Source organism: Plectropomus leopardus, chromosome 8 (genome assembly GCF_008729295.1).
Source record: "Plectropomus leopardus isolate mb chromosome 8, YSFRI_Pleo_2.0, whole genome shotgun sequence".
NCBI lineage: Eukaryota > Metazoa > Chordata > Actinopteri > Perciformes > Serranidae > Plectropomus > Plectropomus leopardus.
The window spans coordinates 27,481,871-27,503,987 of record NC_056470.1 but is presented as its reverse complement, the minus strand read 5'-3'; the positions used below and the strand labels follow the sequence as shown (position 1 = coordinate 27,503,987).

Sequence of the window (22,117 nt, the reverse complement as noted above, 5' to 3'; positions counted from 1 at the left end):
GAAGATGTTTTTAAGTAATGATTTAAAGTAGCTGTGTACAATCTTCTGAGCATATTGTGGATTCAGAGTCTGATTCAGGTTGTCTAGTTCGGTTCTCAGCATGGTGACTGAGCCGACGGCTAGCACCTTAATCTCCTAAGTCCATGCAAAACAAAAAACAGCAGGACTGCTGATAGAGCTAACAGTGTTAACTGTTGGGAGAACTGGAGGGAGGCCAGCAAGTGGGGCATATACACAGGGACTCATATTCAACAGCATGCACACGATGCCGGACTGTTTACCACTAAAACAAGCAGAGAAACTCAAATTTACAACACACACATTTCTGTCTGTCCTCAGGATACCATTATTCCACTATATCTGTACAGAGCTAATAGCTCTTTGCTTTAATAATGATGTCAATGTCGCATAAAACTCCTTTAGAAAGTGGCTAAAATGAAACACTCCATCATTCATGCACATTTTATTTTCTGCCTAATATTTAAGTATTTATTCAAACAACAAAATTACTAGCATTACTTAAGCAGATAATTGTCCAGTGGGGGTTACAAATTGTTCTTGCCCCTTGGCGATGGCCCTTGAGTCGAATATATGAGGGGATCATGAGACTAACTTAATAAGAAGAACATCATCAGTATGGATGCTTAAGTGAACTTCTACAACCTCTTGATGTAACATAATTCAAAGTACATATGTGACAAAAATAGGGTACCACAGACACAATATTGTATAGAGTCTTTTGTGCTGAATTTGATGTACATCAAACACACGCCTTTGTACAACATGTATGTGTATGTATGTGATGAACATAATGTACTGAATTTTGGACCCCAGGAAGACTGGCTGGTGCCATAGGAATCAGCAAATGCGGATCCTTTTAAATAAATACAGAACACAAAAGAAAACAAAATCAGAAACCCCAACAACCACATTTTAACATACTATCATGAACAAGAGTTTTTTTTTTATTAATAGAATCTCAAAATGGATTTTGTATCTTACTTTGAGACAGAGAAGTAAATGAAGTACTAGTAGCTTTGTCTGTATGAGTAATGACTGGTTGCTGTGTTTTGAATAAGCTGGAGCATTTCCATTGTTTGTTGTGGTAATCAAGTGAAAATTATCATTTGGAGTACAGTAAGTGGTATTCCACTACATATAAACAAGAACACACCTATATAACAGAGTTAAATAAATCTACAATTGCAATAACCATATATTGATTGATTGTAAAAACTTCTAAATATATCAGCTTTTGATAGAACCCTCCATTCTTTGGTAAGTGTAAATATTAACACTCGTGGACAGCGAAATTAATTATTTCCAACTCTCTAGTTAAACACAAGTCAAGGAAACTGTGCTAAAAACTTGCCCTTCTGGGCAATTTTGCAGGTAGGCTATCCCATGAGCACAGTTGTAATAAGTGCTTGGGTCATCGGGGTTTGGGAAGTGCCCAGAGAGCTGCCCATTACAGTGGTCAGAGGAGGGGGTAGTTGTAGCTGTAACACAAGTCAAGGAAGCTGTGCCAAAAACTTGCCCTTCTGGGCAACTTTGCAGGTAGGCTATCCCATGAGCACAGTTGTAATAAGTGCTTGGGTCATCAGGGTTGGGGAAGTGCCCAGAGAGCTGCCCATTACAGTGGTCAGAAGGGGTGGCAGTTGTAACTGTAACACAAGTCAAGGAGGCTGTGCCAAAAACTTGCCCTTCTGGGCAACTTTGCAGGTAGGCTATCCCATGGGCACAGTTGTAATACGTGCTTGAGTCATCAGGGTTGGGGAAGTGCCCAGAGAGCTGCCCATTACAGTGGTCAGAGGAGGGTGTAGTTGTAGCTATAACACAAGTCAAGGAAGCTGTGCCAAAGACTTGCCCTTCTGGGCAACTTTGCAGGTAGGCTATCCCATGAGCACAGTTGTAATACGTGCTTGGCTCATCAGGGTTGGGGAAGTGCCCAGAGAGCTGTCCATTACAGTGGTCAGAAGGGGTGGCAGTTGTAACTGCAACACAAGTCAAGGAAGCTGTGCCAAAAACTTGCCCTTCTGGGCAACTTTGCAGGTAGGCTATCCCATGAGCACAGTTGTAATAAGTGCTTGGGTCATTGGGGTTTGGGAAGTGCCCAGAGAGCTGCCCATTACAGTGGTCAGAGGAGGGGGTAGTTGTAGCTGTGACACAAGTCAAGGAAGCTGTGCCAAAAACTTGCCCTTCTGGGCAACTTTGCAGGTAGGCTATCCCATGAGCACAGTTGTAATACGTGCTTGGCTCATCAGGGTTGGGGAAGTGCCCAGAGAGCTGTCCATTACAGTGGTCAGAAGGGGTGGCAGTTGTAACTGCAACACAAGTCAAGGAAGCTGTGCCAAAAACTTGCCCTTCTGGGCAACTTTGCAGGTAGGCTATCCCATGAGCACAGTTGTAATAAGTGCTTGGGTCATCGGGGTTTGGGAAGTGCCCAGAGAGCTGCCCATTACAGTGGTCAGAGGAGGGGGTAGTTGTAGCTGTGACACAAGTCAAGGAAGCTGTGCCAAAAACTTGCCCTTCTGGGCAACTTTGCAGGTAGGCTATCCCATGAGCACAGTTGTAATAAGTGGTTGGGTCATTGGGGTTTGGGAAGTGCCCAGAGAGCTGCCCATTACAGTGGTCAGAGGAGGGGGTAGTTGTAGCTGTAACACAAGTCAAGGAAGCTGTGCCAAAAACTTGTCCTCCTGGGCAACTTTGCAGGTAGGCTATCCCATGAGCACAGTTGTAATAAGTGCTTGGGTCATCAGGGTTGGGGAAGTGCCCAGAGAGCTGCCCATTACAGTGGTCAGATGAGGGTGTAGTTGTAGCTATAACACAAGTCAAGGAAGCTGTGCCAAAAACTTGCCCTTCTGGGCAACTTTGCAGGTAGGCTATCCCATGAGCACAGTTGTAATAAGTGCTTGGGTCATTGGGGTTGGGGAAGTGTCCAGAGAGCTGCCCATAACAGTGGTCAGAAGAGGTGGCAGTTGTAGCTGTGACACAAGTCAAGGAAGCTGGGCTAAAAACTTGTCCTTCTGGGCAACTTTGCAGGTAGGCTATCCCATGAGCACAGTTGTAATAAGTGCTTGGGTCATCAGGGTTAGGGAAGATCCCAGAGAGCTGCCCGTTACAGTGGTCAGGAGGTTGTTCCGATGTGGTGGTAGTGGGTGTTCTCGTAGTGGTCAGGGTGGTTTTGGTGTTGGGAGTTGTCATCCTATGGTTAGGAAATCCTACAAAAATTTAAGTCAGATATTGATTTAACTGCTTTTTTACATTGTTTGATAAATTACACATAATATTTTCATATCATTGAGACTTCTGAAACTTCCTTATAAAAACAGCACACATTTGCACTTTGCATTAAAAAATACACTCAAGTCAATGAAAGGTTATTTCATCAAAGCTGACTTTTTTGAATCACATACACATGCAAACCAACCTGACAGGACAGAAAAAATTTTGTATTTACCTGGAACCAGGAGAGTATGCAGGTGGCTGATGAAGGGGTAGTTGCTCTCTTTACAGAACTGCCCACTAAAGTCATCCAGGTCCAGAGACCAGACAACGGCTCCTCCAAAATTGTTAACTTTTATGTAACTGACCTGAAAGAAAAAGGAGCAAAACACTTCAACAACTAGGTTATGTTGACAAAATATATTTTTTAATATTAATATTAATATAGGGGGCATGCAGCAAAGGGCCGAGGCTGGATTTGAACCTGCGGCTGCTGTGGCAAGGACACTCTTTTCACTTGCTCCATTCACTGAGCCACCAGGCACCCTGGCAAAATATCTTTTTAACCAGATATGTGTCTAATTTTTTGCCCTCATTAACCTAGCAATTACTGAGCAATAATTCCAATCAAACAGATCATTACCTTAGTGTCAAGGCTGTCTTTGTTGTCAAATCCAACCCAGCGATTTCCTGTGGTAGCATATGGAACTTTCTGATCAGTAATCAGTCGGATTTTAGCATCGTCAACATAAAGGCAAATCTGAAAAGAATCAGAATCAGAATCAGAATCAGAATCACGTTTATTGGCCAAGTTCAACAAATGAGGAACAAGGAATTTTTTCCGGGTTGGCAATGCTCACAGTACAGGGGAGGGAAATAAGTTAGGGATAAGAAAAATAGAAAAAAAAGACAGACATAGACATGTAATTGTATTTACAAAAGGAAGAGATAGAGAATATATACAAAATGTACAGTATGTGATTCCATTTAGATGTAATGTATTAGCATAAACAGATTTTTTTTCATAACAGCAGTAAAAGCAGTACAGCCTTTAATAAGGCTATTAATTTAAATCAGTTGTATTCATAGCTTGCAGGTTTACCTCATAGTAGGCCCATAATCCTTTTGCACAGGTATAGCAGCCTTCTCTACTGGGACCATTGGCTGGTGCTCCAACAACACTGGATGCAGAAGAGAGGTGAAAAGCTCGCCCGTATGCCGCAATCCCCATGTTTAACTTTTCTCTGGGTGCTCCCTGGTCCTGCCAGTACTGCATGGCAAAATCCTAACACAGAGAAAAAAACAAACAATTGAAACAAGGCGACATCTTTACACTGAAAGGTGTTTAGGCAATCCAATTGTGAATCCCTGCACTTACAGTGTTCAAGTAGGTTTGATTTCCAGTGTCCTGGGATCCCTGAAATAAGGGGCTGTGATGTCCTGTGACACTTTCCCAGGGGCCGTGAAAGTCAAATGTCAGCACATTGATGAAATCCAGGCACCTGATTGAATGCAGAAGAGATCACATTCACCAAAACATGACAACGGCTAATTTTGGGTACAATTTCAAGAACTACATAAATTAATTTTACTTGGCAATCTCTGCAACTTCATAACAGGCATCGATGATTGCTTTCTCAGCAGAGACACTAGCAGTGAGGAGTAATCTGTCACGGTTAGCTGCTGTTCCCTCAGCCACAAAGGCTTCTTTCAGCTCCTATACAACACAAGAGCATGGTTTAGTCCCCAAAATATATTCATTTGTGGTAAACACATTATTAACAGTGACTGTCACAGAAGATATATCCATGATCTGACCTTGCACAGCAGTGTAAATCTCTGTCTGTTCTGGGTTTTTCCAGCTCTTCCAGGGTCCATCCAGTCAAGGTTTATCCCATCAAAGTCATTTTCTCTCAGTAGTGTGATAGCAGACCTGATAAACATAGTCCTGCTTTGTTTTGTTTCCATCATTGCGCTGAATCTGGTAAACATTTGAACAAAACAATGTTATCTGGAAGACTCTCCACATACTGTATTTAAGGACTTCATTTAAAGAACACAAACACAAAAAGCTGTGAAAAGCACGAGGTCATGAGCAAAAGACAATATACAGCAATCAACAAATGGTCTGATTGCTGATTTGCATCGTCATTTCACCAGTCCTTTTTTTGTGTGACGTTGTAACATTGATCAGTTAAAATGAAATAAAATCAATTTAAGTTAAATATTTCCAAGTTCCAATGTGTAAGGTTCAGTGGCAAATGGTGGTGAGGTTGCGCAACTGAAACTTCTCCTATGTGCCTTGCATGGAGGAGAACTCTGGAGACTGTTGAGAAATTGCAGATAGCCCTATCTAGAGCCAGTGTTTGATTTGCCCATCCTGGGTTACTGCAGAAACACCATGAAAGACCGTGGAAGGCAATCCTCATGAATATTCAAACGGGCCATTCTAAAGTGACAAAAATCACAATGGCTCCTCCTTTTTAAGTGATTGGTTATTAATGAAAACATAGTAATGGATATAATTAGGGCTCTACCTGACTCAGATTTATGCCAGCTGAGACAGATTTGTCCATTTAAAACGAATATTCGATGATTTGCTTTTATTCCATACAAAGCATCTCACCTTGTGCTAGCTCATTTATATGTAACCATGCATGCTGTGCAAAGCATAAAAACAGCTATAATGGGCAAAGGGTCAGTAAAGTACCTACATGTTGAAGTGCTAATTCTTGTCCTTGCACTGACACAACTATAAGCCTTAATGTTTTTGTATGTAACTTACCTTTGTGCGTTAATGTTTAATCCACCAACTGCCAACAGGGTTTTTAACTGTGGATTTCTGTGGGAGCATAAAAGTTAAGTGATGATCATTTACAAAACAATAAATTCGGCATCATTTACGAATAGTATTTATACGTCTTTTTTCACATTTGGTAATGTTGAAGCCTCATGCTAAAACCATTTAACATTTTCCATCATAAATCTGTGCCTCATAATGACATTTTTAGATATTTTTTGTGTTCATTTATTATAATGAAATAAACTGAAACATCATATCAACGTAAGAGAGACTCTTTGCTATTTAATCTTTGCTATTTAATTTGAAGTTTCCTTGTGCATATCAGAGTAAAGCCATGAGGTGGAAGGAGCTGTTGTTTTGGCTCAAGCACTGACCTGTTTTTGAGACTATTAAAGCGTTGATAGCGCTGTATGTCAGTTGCTCTGTTCGGGGACAGCTTGTTTTTGTTGTTAATGTTAGAATAGGCGTAGATCAGATGGGTGCAAATGTTCGGGTCGATATCTGAAACTGTGCACCTCCCATCCTTGTTTCTCCTAACAGCCGAGCTGTCATAATAACACACCAGCTTGAGAGAAGAGGCTGAGGAAGAGGCTGAGAAATGGAAGAAAATCTTTATAGGTATTCATTAGTTTTTGAAGACTTCCATTATATAGAGATCCTTGTTTACCAACAGTTGTTGACTTGGAGATATTATCTGCTTGTAAGACTGTTTATTGTGTTGATTATAAATAATGCGTGATATAAACTTACCCAAACTGGCGAGGATCAAACAGAGACCTTCAAAGTGACAAATTGATCAGTATTTGATTGAAGACTTTAATGAACAGTTCACCAAAATTACAACACATAATCTTTGTTAAAGTTTGGCAACATGGTGGTTCTTTGTGTTAGTGTGGATTTTCTCTAGGTTCTTTGGCTTCTTTCCAAAGTCCAAAGACATGTGGGTTAGGTTTATGGGTAAAAAGTTAGTTAGTTAGTTATAATTAGTGTGAATGGTTTTCTGTCTCTATGTGTCTACTCTCTGACTGACTGGTGACGTAACAGAGGTGTATTACGCCTCTCACCCAACAAGCTGTTATCGGCAGAGGAGACTTAAGAGAATGAACAGTTATAAAAATTAATGAAAATTATATGGACAGGAGATTTTACCAGTCTCTTTTACAGGTCTCTAGCATTACAGATTGTGTTTGTTTTATTTGTCCACATTAATACTAATACATTGAAAGTGAATGTAATGTAAATCCTGGATTCTCAACACTGCATGTGTAGCATGGATTATCCAAAGTAATGGGGACATTGTTTCTCAAGAAAGTTAAGAATTTTCATAATGCAAAACACAGCAGATATTTTAGACAATTCTTATATAATTCTTATAATCCTTTAATAATTCTTATTCCAGCAGATGCATCACAAATTGTCCCAGAAACTAAAACAAATACACACCAAATCCACATACACACTCACACATGCTCACCAAGTGCATGATGACATGAATGCATGATAACAAAACCAATCTGTATGGCCATATATCACCAGTGTTAAGAAACATTCACTAGTCCAGCGTGCCTTACCTGCAGTTACAGTGAGCTTGCACATGTTGTCACTGTGGATCAGCACAAATAGAAGCGTTTACTTCAATAGTTCAATTATCAACGAAAAAGTTCACTGGACTTTTTTTGTAATAATGATAATTGGAAAAATATCATTGTATCATATTATTACACTCTTGCCACAAAAATGTATTTCAAGTCTGGAAAACTGCACATCTTGCTGTTTTAACGATTAGCATTGTCTTTAGAAAGTAGGTCAGTTTTATATTCTTTGGCATGTTCATTAATGCCACATAGACCCCAGGCTGCTGCCAATTTGTGGGTTAACTTAAAGAATTAGAACAATTATTTTAGGCATATTGCACACAGCCTGTGTGTTTTTGCATTTAGGCAACAGCCATTGAACAGTTACATTGTGATCTGGCTTTATACCACCACATGTTCATGCATATCATTTGTATTGTTTGAAAAAAAAAGTTGCATAGCAAGATGATTTTTATGTAGCATGGATTTAATATCCACTTCAGCCATGCTAATTTGAAAACAGGGTAAGGATGGCAGGAAAATTGTTTCACACAGTGTATCACATTGTCAAACCAAAACGCAATCAGAAATATTTTGCACCCTTTTAAGTACAAGCAGGATATTTTAACTTACCTTTATCAGGGTACAGGGTAAAGATTAAATTTATGATCAAGCAGCAGCTGGAATTATTGAAGAACAGATGAGAATATTTTATTACACCACTCAATAAAAAAACAAAAACAAACTGATGTAATCACAAAACAGACATTAATGAATCAGAAAAAAAGTCACAAGTTCAGGAGTGAAAAGGACAAAGCACTCAGTAGCCACCCAGACAGCCATAGCCAAATGCTGCATTGTGAATCAGTATTGAGTCAGATGACTGTATCTGGGTAATTTATCCAATAAAAGATCTGGTCAGATGAGATCCAATCTTACTAAACAGGGTTGTTACTGTACACTTATAATCAATAACATTGGATAAAGAGTTATAGTTATAGTTGTTAATCGTAATACAAGTCTTTACAGCACCTTATGGTTCACACCTGCTCCTCAAAATCTGTGCATTGCAACAGCAAAATGAAATTACTTAAAATTTTGTTTGTTAAAATGAGAGTAGAAGGGATACTTACAAAGATGATGCTGGAAGAAGCACATACTCTCTTTACTTTGACTGGTGACTTATGGCTGATGTATTTCTGCCTGTCCCGTTTCTTATATTGGATAATTAGCTGAATGGGGGTGGCAGTTAACTAGCCAAGCCTCTGCTAATAAGGTCATGGTTTGTTTTGTTTTGCTGGTGTGTTTGTTTTTCAGCAGAACAACTACTTGCCTTTTTTTAACATTGGTTGAAGAGTGTATGGTCTGGATCTGAATCATGTGGCAGATTAACAAATATTTTTTTTACTTTTGTTGACACTCAGTGGGGTACCTGGCCTTGTCAGTGGTCTGTACTCTCAGAGTGCCCTTCCAGTACATTTATGTTACAATGTTCAAAGCAGTTGGATACCACCATGTTCACATTTCACACTTCATTCTATTATTTTTTTTAATATAATATATGCAGGATGTATAGTATTCTGGCCATCCTCTAAAATGTATACAGCAGCAACAGGAGTATTATAAACAGAGGAATACTGTTCCAAATGAGTAGGATCAGCATCTGAACACCTGAAACATTGAAATGATTTTCGTACAACATTTCAATGAACAAGTCCACCTTACCTTTCTCAGGTTGCTAAGATAATACATTGACACAATAAAAAATATAATAATTCCTTGTGGTAGACCATAATTAACAAACACACCCGCTAATTTTGAATGTGTTGGAATTTAGGTCAAGTGACATATTGTGTGAGCCAAGTCTTAAATAGGTCAAGTTTCAGAGCACTTAGTCACAAGTCTCCAGTTCTCTCTTCTGAAACTCCAGTCCAGGTCTAAAGTCTATGGCTCTGGCTACAGCAAATGATAAACGTAACCACTAGGTTTCCATAAAAAGACACTATATCCATTTATTCAGCCAAGTCCACATTAATATTAGCTACACTGAACTATACAAAGGAAAACAAAGAACAACTCCTCATATCATCACACTGTTAAAAGTTCTTGGCCAGTTACCAAAAGACTGACAAAATCAAAAAATATATATTTATCAGTGACATGATATGATGTTAGGCATGCCAGATTACACAGCTGTAGATGACAAGGGACCAAAACATGCATCCATCTATGAAGCAGAGAAGCAAAATTGGCAGCTCACTGCCTAAAAAATTGCACTGAGGCATATAAAATTAGACAGTAAAAATAAAATAAAAAGAACACAAGACCTAATGGCAGTGTAAGATGATAATGATTATGGTAATAAAATAAGACATTTAAAATGAACAGTGTGCTAAAATTAATTAAAGGTTCTTTTAAACAGATGACTTTGAAGAAGTGATTTGCAGTTTTTGGAAGTTCTGTATCATTTTTCAGTCCCCTACTTTACCCATTTGGTGCAGCTGTCCAGTTTGGTTACAGCCTGTCTATCAGTTGTGGGTATCAGTTGTCACAACAAATGTTTACACACATACTACTAATAGTAAAAATAAGTTACTGATATTATCTTCATGATCAAATGTTAAATTTGTGTGGTGTTTTTCCCAAGAAAACACCTTAAACAAAAAATGTTTCAAAAACATTTATCTATATATGTATCTATCTATCTATCTATCTATCTATCTATCTATCAGCCTCTATTATTGACATACCTAAAAGGGCGTTACATTTTCTGCACACACATGTTACAGGTTTAGGCAGGTGCAGCAGGTGCAGCAGGGCTGATGACAAAGCATTCATGTATTCTCATCAATCACAGTTTAGGACATTGTGATCACTGGGTGTGATTCAGGAACTCTTTAATGAGTTGTGATTTACAGCATTTTCTCTTCTGCTTATGCAAATCATAGTTATGTTGACACATCCCAACTTTGTCATCAAATTATACAGGCATTACGGACGTCAGACCAATTGCATTTCACAAACTCATTGTTGTTCCTGTTTTGTTAGGGAAAACATGTGAAGGTGACTGAAATAACAACTGAGCCTGAGTACTCTCAGCCAACATTCTTATGAAGTCAGAACAGTACTTAACACCATAGTCATTAATTGCAATGAGCTGTGACATTTACATAATTGGTGCATCTCATTTGGAAAACATTGTTTGAATAGTTTTAAGGCCACTGGTTCCACAACCATATTAAACCTCAGGTGAACTACGCCATGGCCTAGGGCCTAGGGAAATACATTTGATTTTGCAGTATAAAGGCAGCGGTGAAGGAAGTACTTGAAAGCTATACTTGAGTAAAAGCAGAGATTTCTCTCATCAGTAAATGACTTTGGAAAGCAGTTAAAGCCACATATTAGAAAACTACTTGAGTAAAGTCTTAAAGTATCTTATATTTTCTGTACTTGAGTATCAAATGTAATTTTATGATGATATAAGTTCTTAAGATGCATGCATCTTTACCTCCCTATTTGTATTAGGGAACTGCTCAGGGAAAATGTATTGGAGTAAAAGTACACATTTTATTTAGAAAATGTAGTGAAGTAAAAGCAAAAATAAAATAAAAAACTGTATAAAAAGTGTAGGTACATTACACCACTTTGTAAAGGAAATAATTGTGTTTTAATTGCATCAGACAAGATTTATTTAGTTGTTTTAAAAGAGAAAAAAATGGATTTTTAAGAATCAGTTTCACTTAAAAAAAATGTATCTTCCCACTTCAACTACATTTCAATTTATAAACTAAGCAGAAAAAGCACTCATTTTTAATATGGATATCAGAGCTTGTGTAACAAAAATTTATTGCAAACTTTTAGGGCCAGTTGCAGCATTTGCAGCTTTCTTGGAAGACCAAATTAGACGTGCAGTTTAGGATCCAGGTGATGCCGTTGGCACAACTGTAAAAGGAACCTGGGGCATCAGGTTTGGCATAAAGCCCACCAGTTTTTGTAGTACAGAAGTTGTCTGCGATATTGGATGAAGTTGTGATTGTTGGTCTGGGACGAGGTGTGGCGAGAGGCTGATCTTTGTGCGTAGGTGGATTGACTATAGTTGGGATGGTTCCAATAGTGGGCAAGGGAGGAAGATCTGTAGAAATAATAATACATTTTAAGTATTCACAATTGCCATTAAATTAATGCTACCAGGGTTGCCTGGTACACTTAAAAAGTTTTAAATGGCATTGAATTCATTAATCTAAAAATAAGGGCTTAATTGGTATTAAAGTGTATTAAATCAGTTCTTTAAAAGTCAAAAAAATCAGACAGAAAGTAGAATTTTATGAATTGTTTTTTTCTGATGATGTATTGTAAAATCTCAAAATAATTAGTCTATTTTATATTTTATTTTTCTATAATTTACCAGAACCCTCAATTCTTCATTATGGTTATTAAAGCAGTGGAATAATCCTACATACAATGCATAACACAAAATCTGTGATAAAAATCACCATTAAATGCCAAGTATTTCCCAATTCTAACCAGATGTTTCTTTTTCACTGGCCCAAAAAATGTTTTATGTTATTTACCTTAAGCTGTAGGAACCCTGGTTGCTCCTGCAGTGTGGATAATTAAACAAAATATTTGAACTTGCAATTTATAATTTCTACTTACTTGGGTCTAAAAGAGTGCGGAGATAGCTGATGAGGGGGTAGTTTCCCTGTCCACAGAACTGTCCGTTAAAGTCATCCAGATCCAGAGCCCAGACGAAAGCTCCCCCAAATCTGTTATCCTTTAGGTAACGCACCTGAATAAATAATGATGGAAACACTTCAGCATAAATGTATACACTTAAGTGATGTATTTAACTTCTGGTTTCTGGCAAAAGTAAAAGACCAATGGTTTTATAGGAACACATAATTACCTTAGTCTCAAAACTTTCTTTGTTGTCATATCCAACCCACTCATTTCCTTTGACAGCATATGGAACTTTTTGTTCCTCAATTAACTGAACAGAGGCACCTTGAAGAAATGTGCAAATCTGAAAAGAGGGTTAAATTTCAAATTTTAATCTAATGTATCAAAGTCTTACTCATAATAAGTAACTTTTTATTTAAATCACTAACATAGAGTTGCTAACAAAGCAAAGTTAAATGCAATGAGTTGCTGTCAGTTTCACCTCATAATAAGACCAGAAGCCAGCCTCCCTCGTAAAAGTACCAGCAGCAGCTGGACCACTGGTTGCTGCTCCAACCTCACTGAATTGAGAGGACAGTCGAAAAGTTCTTCCGTATGTAGCAAAGCCCATATTAAGCTTTTCCACAGGTGTCCCCTTGTCTCGCCAATATCTCATGGCAAAATCCTGAAATGTGAATAAAAAGCATCAGTTTCCCTTCAAAATGTGCATATTTAACCAAAATTCCGAGTATTAGGAAGAGAAAATGCAGTTTCGTGTGGATTTCATTTGTCCTATTTTTGTTAATATTAGGAGTTGGGCTTATTGAGAGAAACAGTTAGTGGTGCTTTTCCTTTTTTTTTCCAATCACCATTAAATCTTTTGAGAAGAAGACAACACAGTTTCTGAAAATAATAATGGTTGGGTTTTTGTTACCTAAAACAAGGTCTTCATTTATAGAGATCACCATGTTTCACCTCCATGTTTCTACACTAACCCAAGAACACACAAACCAGACACTGGCTCTAGATAGGGCCATTTGCATTTTGATGACATTGACCTTTTTGCGTTATCACATCTTCATGTCAGCCACCATAGTTAGTGGACCAACTGCAATGAATAGTGCCTGAATTATAACATGAAACTATAACATGAAACTTCTTTATTCTGTGTTTTTACCAGCTGAAATCGCGTGGTCCATTTTATTTGGAGAGGAGAAGAAACCTGCGGATAATTCAGTAAACTTCTTGAGTGTCTGAATCAGAAAAAGGTAAGCACACATTAGCAGGTGCTGGGTTAATGGCCTGTGTCTGAGATGCCAAACAGCATCAGCTGACACTTATTGATAGCATGAAACTGCTGTATTAAACGTTTTTAGTGGTTTCTGTCAACTGTTCTGTTTGTTTTGTTTTCTCCCAAAAAACAAAAAAAAACCCACAATCTGAGCAATGAACACTGTAGGAATTCTTGGATAAGTTTTAGTAGGTTGTAATCTGCAGTTCACCACTAGATGCCACCTAATCCCTCTAAATCTGTTTTTCCATTGCATTTTTTCACATTAATGGAAGCCTAACTTTTCTACATAGGCCAAGCATAAAACTCTTCTGCAATATTTGGGGTTTCAGGCACAGTTTGAAAATGTGCATGGTAACTTGTGGATTGAAATACATTTAATGAGAAGGAAACAGAAAGAGAGAGTTGGCATTAGCAGAGAGAGAGTAGACTTTACATCATAATCCCTTTACTCACAGTACTTAAGTAAACATGGTCCCCGGTGTCGTGGGATCCGTTGTATAAGGGGCTGTGATGTCCTGTCACACTCTCCCAGGTGCCATGAAAGTCATATGTCATCACATTAATAAAGTCCAGGTACCTAATGAAATTCATGTGAGATCAAATTCACCAAAACATGATGACAGCTAATCATAGTGATAATGTAGAGGAGTAAAGTTGTAGTTTACTTTGCCATCTCTGTGATTTCATAACCAGCATCAACAGTTCCTTTCCCAGAAGCTACAGCTGCAGAAATCAGTAATCTGGGCTGGCCAGTTGCTGTTCCCTCAGCCTGATAGGCCTCTAAGAGCTCCTGTACACCATAGAATCATGAGAAAGTCACTTTTTTGGTTTCTTTTAAACATCACTGAACATCCAAACAGTATTTTATGATCTGACCTTGCATAACAATGTGAATCTCTGTTTGTCCTCCAGAGGACTTCCTCTTGCAGCAGGGTATTCCCAGTCCAGATCAAGTCCATCAAAACTGTACTTTCTCAGTAGTTTGATAGAAGACTGGATGAATGTATTTCGGCTGGTTTGTGTTGACACCATTGTAGTGAATCTGGGTTGCATATGGGGAAACAAAAGTACTCTCAAGAAGACAAAGTGCATTGATTTTTTTTTTTTATTGATTTATGCTAAATATCTCACTTTTGTGATCCAAAGTTCCAGCCTCCAACTGCCAGCAGTGTTTTAAGATTTGGATTCCTGTGGGAATATATAAATTAGGTTGGCCAAAATTATTATTTTGCGTAACAGTTTGCAGAGATGATGCTTAATTACTCTGGACTGACCGCTGTTTGAGTCCATTAAAGGATTTATAGAGTTCATCATCATTCCATTCTAAGGTGGCCAACTCATTTGCCTCGTTTATGACAGAAAAGGTATAGATGAGGTGGGTGCACAGGTCTGGATTTATATTTATCGGCATAAACTTCCCGCTGCCAGGTCGGTATTGGGACCAGTTAGTGAAATAACACACCAGTCTGAAGGATGAGACTAAACATGGGAGAGCAGAAATCGTTTTCATTAATCTTCGATGACTAGACATTTAAACATTTAGAATTTGTTCAGCTTCTACTAAGATTGTTCAGGAATAATTATGGATTCGTTAACTCACCGAAACTGCCAAGGGAAAGGCAGAGACCTTCAAAATCACAGATTTAGTTAAATCTTTGGATAAACAGATTTTGTGAAAATTTCCTGCTTTTTTGTGTCTTACCTGCAATTAGGATTAACTTGCTCATGTTGGTTGTGCTTGGATTAGCTCCTGTTATGTGAAAAATAGAGCACCGAATAGCTTTCTTTAGCTGATAAAAAAATACACCAATCAGGGTAATCATTAACTAGGGACAAATCGTACTTCCCAAAGTTAGACCACTGAGCTGCTGCGTCATCCGGGTCAGTCAAATAACAGAAGCTGGTAAAAGAAAACAACCTGTGAGTGACCCTTGTAATCAATACAGTGTGACTGCGGTGCTGATAATTTCTCAGGAGAAATTTTGACAGTTAAATCAATCATGCATCTTGCACTTTGATTGGCATCAATACTACATTTTCTTTAAATACTTCCAGCATTCTTCATCCTGTGTTTGGTCTTTGTCATTTTTTATTGGCATTGAGCTCATGTGACTGACAAGAATTTGTGCTTCTTTGGACTTCAGACTGACCACTCAATTTCAGTGTATGTTCATGTTAGTGTCCTGCCAGAAAGAAAATACTCGTCCTACAAACTGCAGCCAAGACAGTTTAGCCAGTGTAGTAGGTAACATTAACTTTATTGTACAGTAGAAAATATACCAAAATGGGAACAAAATCTTGTTTTCTACACAACCTGAAGAGCATAAGCATAAAGTTGAGTGTTGTGTTACACAGTCTTGTCTTGTTTTTGTGAAGTCACCCTTTTCTGATTCATGTAATTATCACATTTTAGTTATCTAGTAGATCATACAAGTGAAATTATTCAAATTAAATGAAACATAAAAAAAACACAATCAAACAAACACAATCAAAATGCTATTTTGATTTAAGAATAATACATTTATTTAAGGCCAGTCACAGCAGTTGCATCTTTCATTGAAAACAAGATTAGGTGGACATTGCTGGAGGTACGTGTTTCCATGGAAACACTGATAAAAGGAGTTACGGTTCTTATCATTCAGGTAGAGGCCGTCTACCTTCCCGGCACAGAAACCACTTCCAGAAATAACACTTGTGGTGGTAGTTTTGGCATCAGTAGTTGTAGGAGTAGTTGTCTGAGTTGCAGTCGTGTAGGTGGCTGAGCCGGGATTGCTCGTAGTAATCTCTGGTGCATGTGTGGTTACAGGAGGTGGAGGTGGCAAATCTAGTAAAATAAAAGTAAGATTCAATTCAAGAGATTCTGGGAGGTTTTACTTGTTTGAAGCTTGTATGTCACTCTGGAGAAAAATAGTTGATTGTTTAGAATAATTTCCAGGTCATCAAATACCAATGCTTTTGGTTGGTGGTTTGGCCAACCCAAAGTGTCAGTATTTAACGACCTGGAAATGAGACTGAACAATCATTAATCTTTATCTAGAGTAACATACAGAACCTTTAAGAGGAGATAATGAAACGTTTACAGTGGTGTGCAGTGGTGAGGTCTGATCTCTGTTTACCTGAATCCAGAAGAGAGCGCAGATAACTAATGAGGGGGTAGTTTCCCTGTCCACAGAACTGTCCAGAAAAATCATCCAGATCTAGAGACCAGATGAAGGCTCCTCCAAATTTGTTATCTTTCAGATACTGCGCCTATGGAGTGTCAGTTATAGAGAGTGCTGCAGTTTAAAATACAAGTTTTGTTGTTTTATTACATACAACCAAGTGTTAAGTGTAACATGTTTATTACACTTTCTCAAGGTGAATGAAATTTAAAAAAAGGTTTTTATTCATAGAGTGCAAAAGTCAGATCTGTTAGTTGAATCAAAACCTATTTGGGAGAAGTTTGCATCCAGATAGAAAAATATCTTAGTTCCAAATCCAGTTGAAGGTGAAATTGTTGCTGTGCTAATGCTATGTTTGCCTATGCACTTTTGGCCCCTGAATGGTCTGTCATGGCCTAATGCCAGAATTAATCTAACAAAATACACAATAAACTAAAACAGATCTCTGTGAGGCATTTTCAAATAAATCCTAATCTAACAACATAATGAATTTTTTTTACATGTAAATTTTTTTTTTTTTCATACAATGGATGTTTTCTTTCCTGTATGTGATAGTGTGATCCAGCTCTGCTCTCGTTGGTCCAGTCTGAGAATAGGTTGACTCTCAGTCATGCATAATGCAAACAGCCACCTTGGTGATGAAAATGTTTGTGCCCCCTGTAATTGTTTGTGATTGTTCGGTCTGCTTTTTTTTTTTTAATGACAAATTCTGACAAAGCAAAAATGCAACACAACGTCACAACCTCTTCAAAAAAGATTCCAGTCCAAAGGTGCATACTTCAATTAATGTGCCTTGCCATGTTGCTTATCACATGAAAGTTGGAATTGCTGTTACATGTGCCAATAGTTTTCCACCAATGGCAGACTTGTTTGGATGTTTGGACACACTCTTCCTGTCTTCATTCCTTTAACCTCTGTCTTGAAAATGTTGGTATTAGAACATATGCCCATACCCAAAAACCTGTTGATATCCAGGTCTGTCATGACGGTTAAAACTAGTTGTGTTTCTCCTTCCAACCAAAATTGCAGGCTTTTCTTTTGGACTTGCATCTCTACCCCAGCCTTGCAAACTGTTGTCTATTTGGTTTTGAGTGTAGGACACAGAGCTGACTGCAAACAGGCAAAATGCCGTGTGTTGCAAACAGTGGTAAAAACTTCAGCTGAGAGACATATTCCAAATGCGCTGTAACGTGTCCAAATAATGCTCCCTTAACCTGAATTATATTGGCATATCCCACATGTCTTAAACAGAAAATGCTACATTCCGAAAAAGGGCCAATTGGGAATATCTAAACAGAATATACTGTTTACATGATCTGTATTAAATTCAGAATATTGTCATATTTGTAATAATAGTGGAATATTAGTGTGCATGTAAACATACCCATTGTGATCAGTCATATCTACAGCAGGTACTAATTTAGAAAAACAACTGATAGCTGGCAAGTAGTGATAGTGATAAGCTTGTGTTATCTTGTGTAAATAATACCCATAAACATAGATAAGAAGGATAAGATGTTAATTATTACCTTAATCTCAAAGCTCTGCCTGTTATCGAACCCAACCCACTCATTTCCTTTAATGGCATAGGGCACCATTTGTTCATCAGTCCAGTGGAGACTGGCTCCTTGAAGGAAAGTGCAAATCTGTAAAATGGAAAAAAAAAACTTAAACATTTTGTGAAGTCTGAGTTTGAAACTCTCTATTCATTTGGGCTTTTATTAATACAATCTAAGTTCACTTTGTTTTGTTTTATAGTATGCCTCCTTTTTTGCTCTCAAGTTTTATCTAACCTCGTAGTAAGACCAAAACCCAGCTTCACGGCTGTAGGGCCCAGCAGAGGCTGCTCCGCTGGCTGGTGCTCCAACACCATTCGCTGATGATGTTGTGCGAAATGTGCGGCCATACGTAGCAAAACCAAGTATGAGCTTTTCAAGAGGAGCTCCTTGGTCCCTCCAGTATTTCATAGCAAAGTCCTGTCAGAAGAAAATAAAAAATAACAAAATTAAAAACCAAAAAATGTGAGGCATTTAGCCTCTTAGACACTGAGCATGATAAATGAACTATGTAGAGAATTTAACCCACCGTATTGAAGTAGATGAGGTCACCCTGATCGAAAGAGCTGCGGTACAGAGGGCTGTTGTGACCAGTGAATGGATCCCATGCTCCATGGAAGTCATAGGTCATGACATTTATAAAGTCTAAGAACCTGTTAGAGAAACATTATAATGGTTCATTATAGTTATAATATATATTGGAGGGAACAAATTCTCTTAAGTCTTAAGACCCCCCAACCCACATATATATTTTTTTTACTGCTATTCTATTTACAGGCAAACATGCACTGCCATCCAAAAAAGCATAGCCAATTTATATTAATCATAAATATACTTAACAAATTGCTGTTACTTCACTATTACAGAAATTTTTGGAAAAGTATTATTGTTTCATAAAAAAGGATTGCATCATATAAAATCACACTACATACTATGTCATTAAAAATCTAATTTTAAATGTAAATGTAAAAAAGTCGTAATCACGTCATAGTACGGACACTTTTCGTGTACAGCCCTCGTGTATATGCTGGCTCTCTAAAATGGCACTCAGTCATTTTAGAACTTTTAGAACCCCTGTTGCTAGATTTTTGTTTCCAATGTTTTAAAATGGTCAGTTTAGCTTTTACCCTTCTGGAAAAAAAAACACAGACTTCACTCTTCTTTGAGGGTTTCCAGACCCCCCTTTGTGAAAAAGTCAATTTGAAATGTTGAAAATGTTAAAGAGGAGCTACGTCCTGCTCCCAAATTAAAAAACTAGAAGGTGTTTTAAAAAAAATCAAATTTGTGATTATGGCCCTGATTATACAAAAAAAGCATATAAAAAAAGCATTTATATTTGCAGCTTTAAAGCTAAATGACTCACTTTGAGACATCGGCAATCTCATATCCATTGTCAATGTTTCCTTTCCCAGCAGCCACTGCAGCTGTGAGCAGCAATCGTGGTTTTCCGGTCTCAGCTGCTTCTTTTTCAAAAGCGGCAAGTAATTCCTGAATGTAGAAGGAATTAGGATAATCATGTGTATAATGTGAGAATATTCAAAGCCACATTACTGTGTTATCTCAGTGTTGGTGTGGCATACAGTAGGATTCTGTCAATGCTGCTTAAGAGGGGATGTGTAGATTTTACATACGGACCTGGCACAGCACTGTGAACCTCTTCTTGTCCTCTGGTGGACTTCCTCGTGCTCCAGGATACTCCCAGTCCAGGTCTAGCCCATCAAATCCGTGCAGTCTTAAGAATTTGATGGAAGACTGGATAAATCTCTGGCGGTTGGCGGGGGATGAAACCATGGTGGTGAATCTGTAAACATGTTAAACAAGACACAGTTGATAATGTTCTTATTAAGATACAGCCTCGGGATCTGTTGATGTTGAAGCCTTGGTGTTGACTCACTGTGTGGTTCCAAAGTTCCATCCACCTACAGCCAAAAGAGTCTTCAGCCGAGGGTTTCTGTGCAGGATTTGTGCAAAAACATGAATTAAAGATGAATTAGTGTAGAACTAGAATTAGTGTAGAAGAAGAAGTGCCACCAAATAATAATATTCCATTACAAGTAAATACCTGCATTCAAAATACCAATCAAAATGTTCTTTTCTTTCACTTCATGTATCTGTTTAACGATAAAACTGCATACAGTTTACCACTACACTTTACCCCCTACTTTCCCCCTTCTGTTTCTTCTTTTGTGCGATGTTTTGTGTATTTTCTGCAAACTGTTTTCCTTTCTTCTTAGTTAACATTCCTCTACAGCAGTTAATCTCACAGTTTTTACAATCTCCTTGTATGGAAAACTGAATGACATCCTTTAACCAACTTCCTCTTGACTGTCAATGTCATTAGTTGTGAAATAATGGTAGATATGACTAAAGATAGATCAATACTGCATGCAGGAATAACTCACCTATTCTTGAGTTCATTGAAGGATTTATAGAGAACGTCATCATTCCACTCATATGGCGACAGCTCGTTAGAAGGGTTGATTATTGAAAAGGCGTAGATCAGGTGCGTGCAGAGATTGGGGTCCACATTGGCAGGGAGATATTTGCCAGCACCTGGTCTATACTGGGACCAGTTGGTGAAGTAGCACACCAGTTTTGTAGCGGACACTTTTGGAGAGAGGAGAAATGATTAGAATCAAGTTTCTATGGGGCAGGGTGGTTAAAGGGTAAGTCCACACCAAAATTGACAGATTTTTCCGCTGACTTGTAGTTCTACTTATAAATTTAGATTGTTTTGGTGTGGGTTGCCGAGTGTTGGAGATATCGGCCACAGAGATGTCTTCTCTCCAATATAATGGAAGTAGGAAAGTATTTTCTTACTAACAAACTACACCTGCCAGCTATCTCACAGAGCAGGACATGTGCAGCTACTTGTGGACAAGATGCCGATGCTCATGACAACATGAGATGTCGTCCTCCTCAGCTCAGCTGTAACATTATCTAGTTCAGTGGTGTGAGGTGAGATAGCAGTAGACTGATGCTTCCTTCTACAGGTAGAGGAAAGATGTGTATTTTTTTGAAGAAGCAAATGTAAAAATGTAAAGTAAATAAATAATGAATGCATACCCATCTGGAGACACATCAAAAGGGACAGCCCTAAAAAAGAAGACATTTCATATATTTAATTGTCTTTTATTTTTTGTTCATAAGATCACTGCCTTTGCCTGAATGATCAACTGAAAGATGGTAACTTACCAGCCAAGATTGTTAATCGAGCCATGTTGTGTTAGCTGAGTCTTTTCCTTACAGCTGCAACTACAAAAAATATTGAGTATTATAAACTTTTAAAAGATTGCATTATATTCTTCATAAACTGCAACCAATTCTATGGGCTTTACTGCAGCAAATAATGCTGCACATACTAAATATATTTTCCTGTAAAATGTAGGCCACTGAAACTTCTGTGTGCTGATGACTTACCTGTTCCCAGAGTGACTGGCTGGATGTGACTATGATTCACCTGTGAGTCCTTTTTATGGACGTGATAAGACGGGGACAAAGGCTACATGACAGTGGGGTGTAACAGATGCTTCAGGAGACAATAATTGCTGGTGTAAAATGAGTTGTAATATGTTGAGCTGTCAGAGGATGACAAGATGGACGGATGAAATTGGTTTTTATTGCCTGATAAATCTGGATCAGATTACACAAGGTTATATAAACTTGCCTCTGTAATGTCACACAGAGTGTGAGAGTTTGATCATTCATGCAGATAAGATGACTTTGATAAAAGTATGAAGTTAAAGGATTGTATTTTATGTAACATCAAGATCAAAATGATTCCCATGGCACCAACAACCAACACAATACTTCTAACCTTGAGAATCATTTATAAAAGACTCACA

The 22,117-nt window shown here is 38.1% G+C and overlaps 3 protein-coding genes across 4 annotated transcripts in view; 1 reads left to right on the top strand and 2 right to left on the bottom strand.

Moving 5' to 3' along the window:
• pm20d1.2 (peptidase M20 domain containing 1, tandem duplicate 2) overlaps positions 1-21,746 on the top strand; it is a 76,582-nt gene extending 54,836 nt beyond the window's left edge. Inside the window, exons 14-15 of one of the 2 annotated variants that reach the window (XR_006106077.1) lie at positions 13,442-13,529; positions 21,703-21,746. The gene's annotated coding sequence lies outside the window, so the exon portion shown is untranslated. Of the gene's footprint in view, positions 1-13,441; positions 13,545-21,702 lie in introns of those variants that run through there. The other variant, XM_042492453.1, reaches the window with a different exon arrangement.
• Positions 451-8,796, bottom strand: LOC121947404 (probable endochitinase). The gene is made up of 13 exons (XM_042492450.1): positions 8,736-8,796; positions 8,236-8,282; positions 7,600-7,631; positions 6,779-6,805; positions 6,403-6,619; positions 6,011-6,067; positions 5,044-5,206; positions 4,818-4,942; positions 4,604-4,727; positions 4,328-4,510; positions 3,869-3,985; positions 3,461-3,593; positions 451-3,221 (listed from the first exon to the last, which is right to left on the bottom strand). The coding sequence occupies exons 3-13, from the start codon at positions 7,622-7,624 to the stop codon at positions 1,336-1,338; spliced, it is 3,057 nt and encodes a 1,018-aa protein (XP_042348384.1). The 5' UTR covers positions 7,625-7,631; positions 8,236-8,282; positions 8,736-8,796; the 3' UTR covers positions 451-1,335.
• Positions 11,432-21,492, bottom strand: LOC121946480. Its single transcript, XM_042491050.1, has 23 exons — positions 21,468-21,492; positions 21,339-21,368; positions 20,675-20,879; positions 20,167-20,223; positions 19,908-20,073; positions 19,636-19,760; positions 18,802-18,925; positions 18,510-18,692; positions 18,246-18,362; positions 16,672-16,804; positions 16,088-16,379; positions 15,836-15,869; positions 15,258-15,381; positions 15,156-15,182; positions 14,830-15,034; positions 14,687-14,743; positions 14,432-14,597; positions 14,221-14,345; positions 14,009-14,132; positions 12,764-12,946; positions 12,509-12,625; positions 12,259-12,391; positions 11,432-11,734 (listed from the first exon to the last, which is right to left on the bottom strand). Exons 1-23 carry the CDS (start codon positions 21,490-21,492, stop codon positions 11,460-11,462), a joined length of 3,027 nt encoding a protein of 1,008 aa, XP_042346984.1. The 3' UTR covers positions 11,432-11,459.
• Positions 21,747-22,117: the final 371 nt, after the last annotated feature.

Coding starts and splice junctions, on each gene's coding strand:
- LOC121947404 (XM_042492450.1), bottom strand. CDS start 7,624: ATGTGCAAGCTCACTGTAACTGCAG. Junction 6,806..7,599: donor CAAGCTCACTGTAACTGCAG/GTAAGGCACGCT, acceptor GTCACTTTGAAG/GTCTCTGTTTGATCCTCGCC. Junction 4,511..4,603: donor ATCAAACCTACTTGAACACT/GTAAGTGCAGGG, acceptor TCTCTGTGTTAG/GATTTTGCCATGCAGTACTG.
- LOC121946480 (XM_042491050.1), bottom strand. CDS start 21,492: ATGGCTCGATTAACAATCTTGGCTG. Junction 20,880..21,338: donor TTTGATGTGTCTCCAGATGG/GTATGCATTCAT, acceptor TCTCTCCAAAAG/TGTCCGCTACAAAACTGGTG. Junction 20,224..20,674: donor TTCAATGAACTCAAGAATAG/GTGAGTTATTCC, acceptor AATCCTGCACAG/AAACCCTCGGCTGAAGACTC.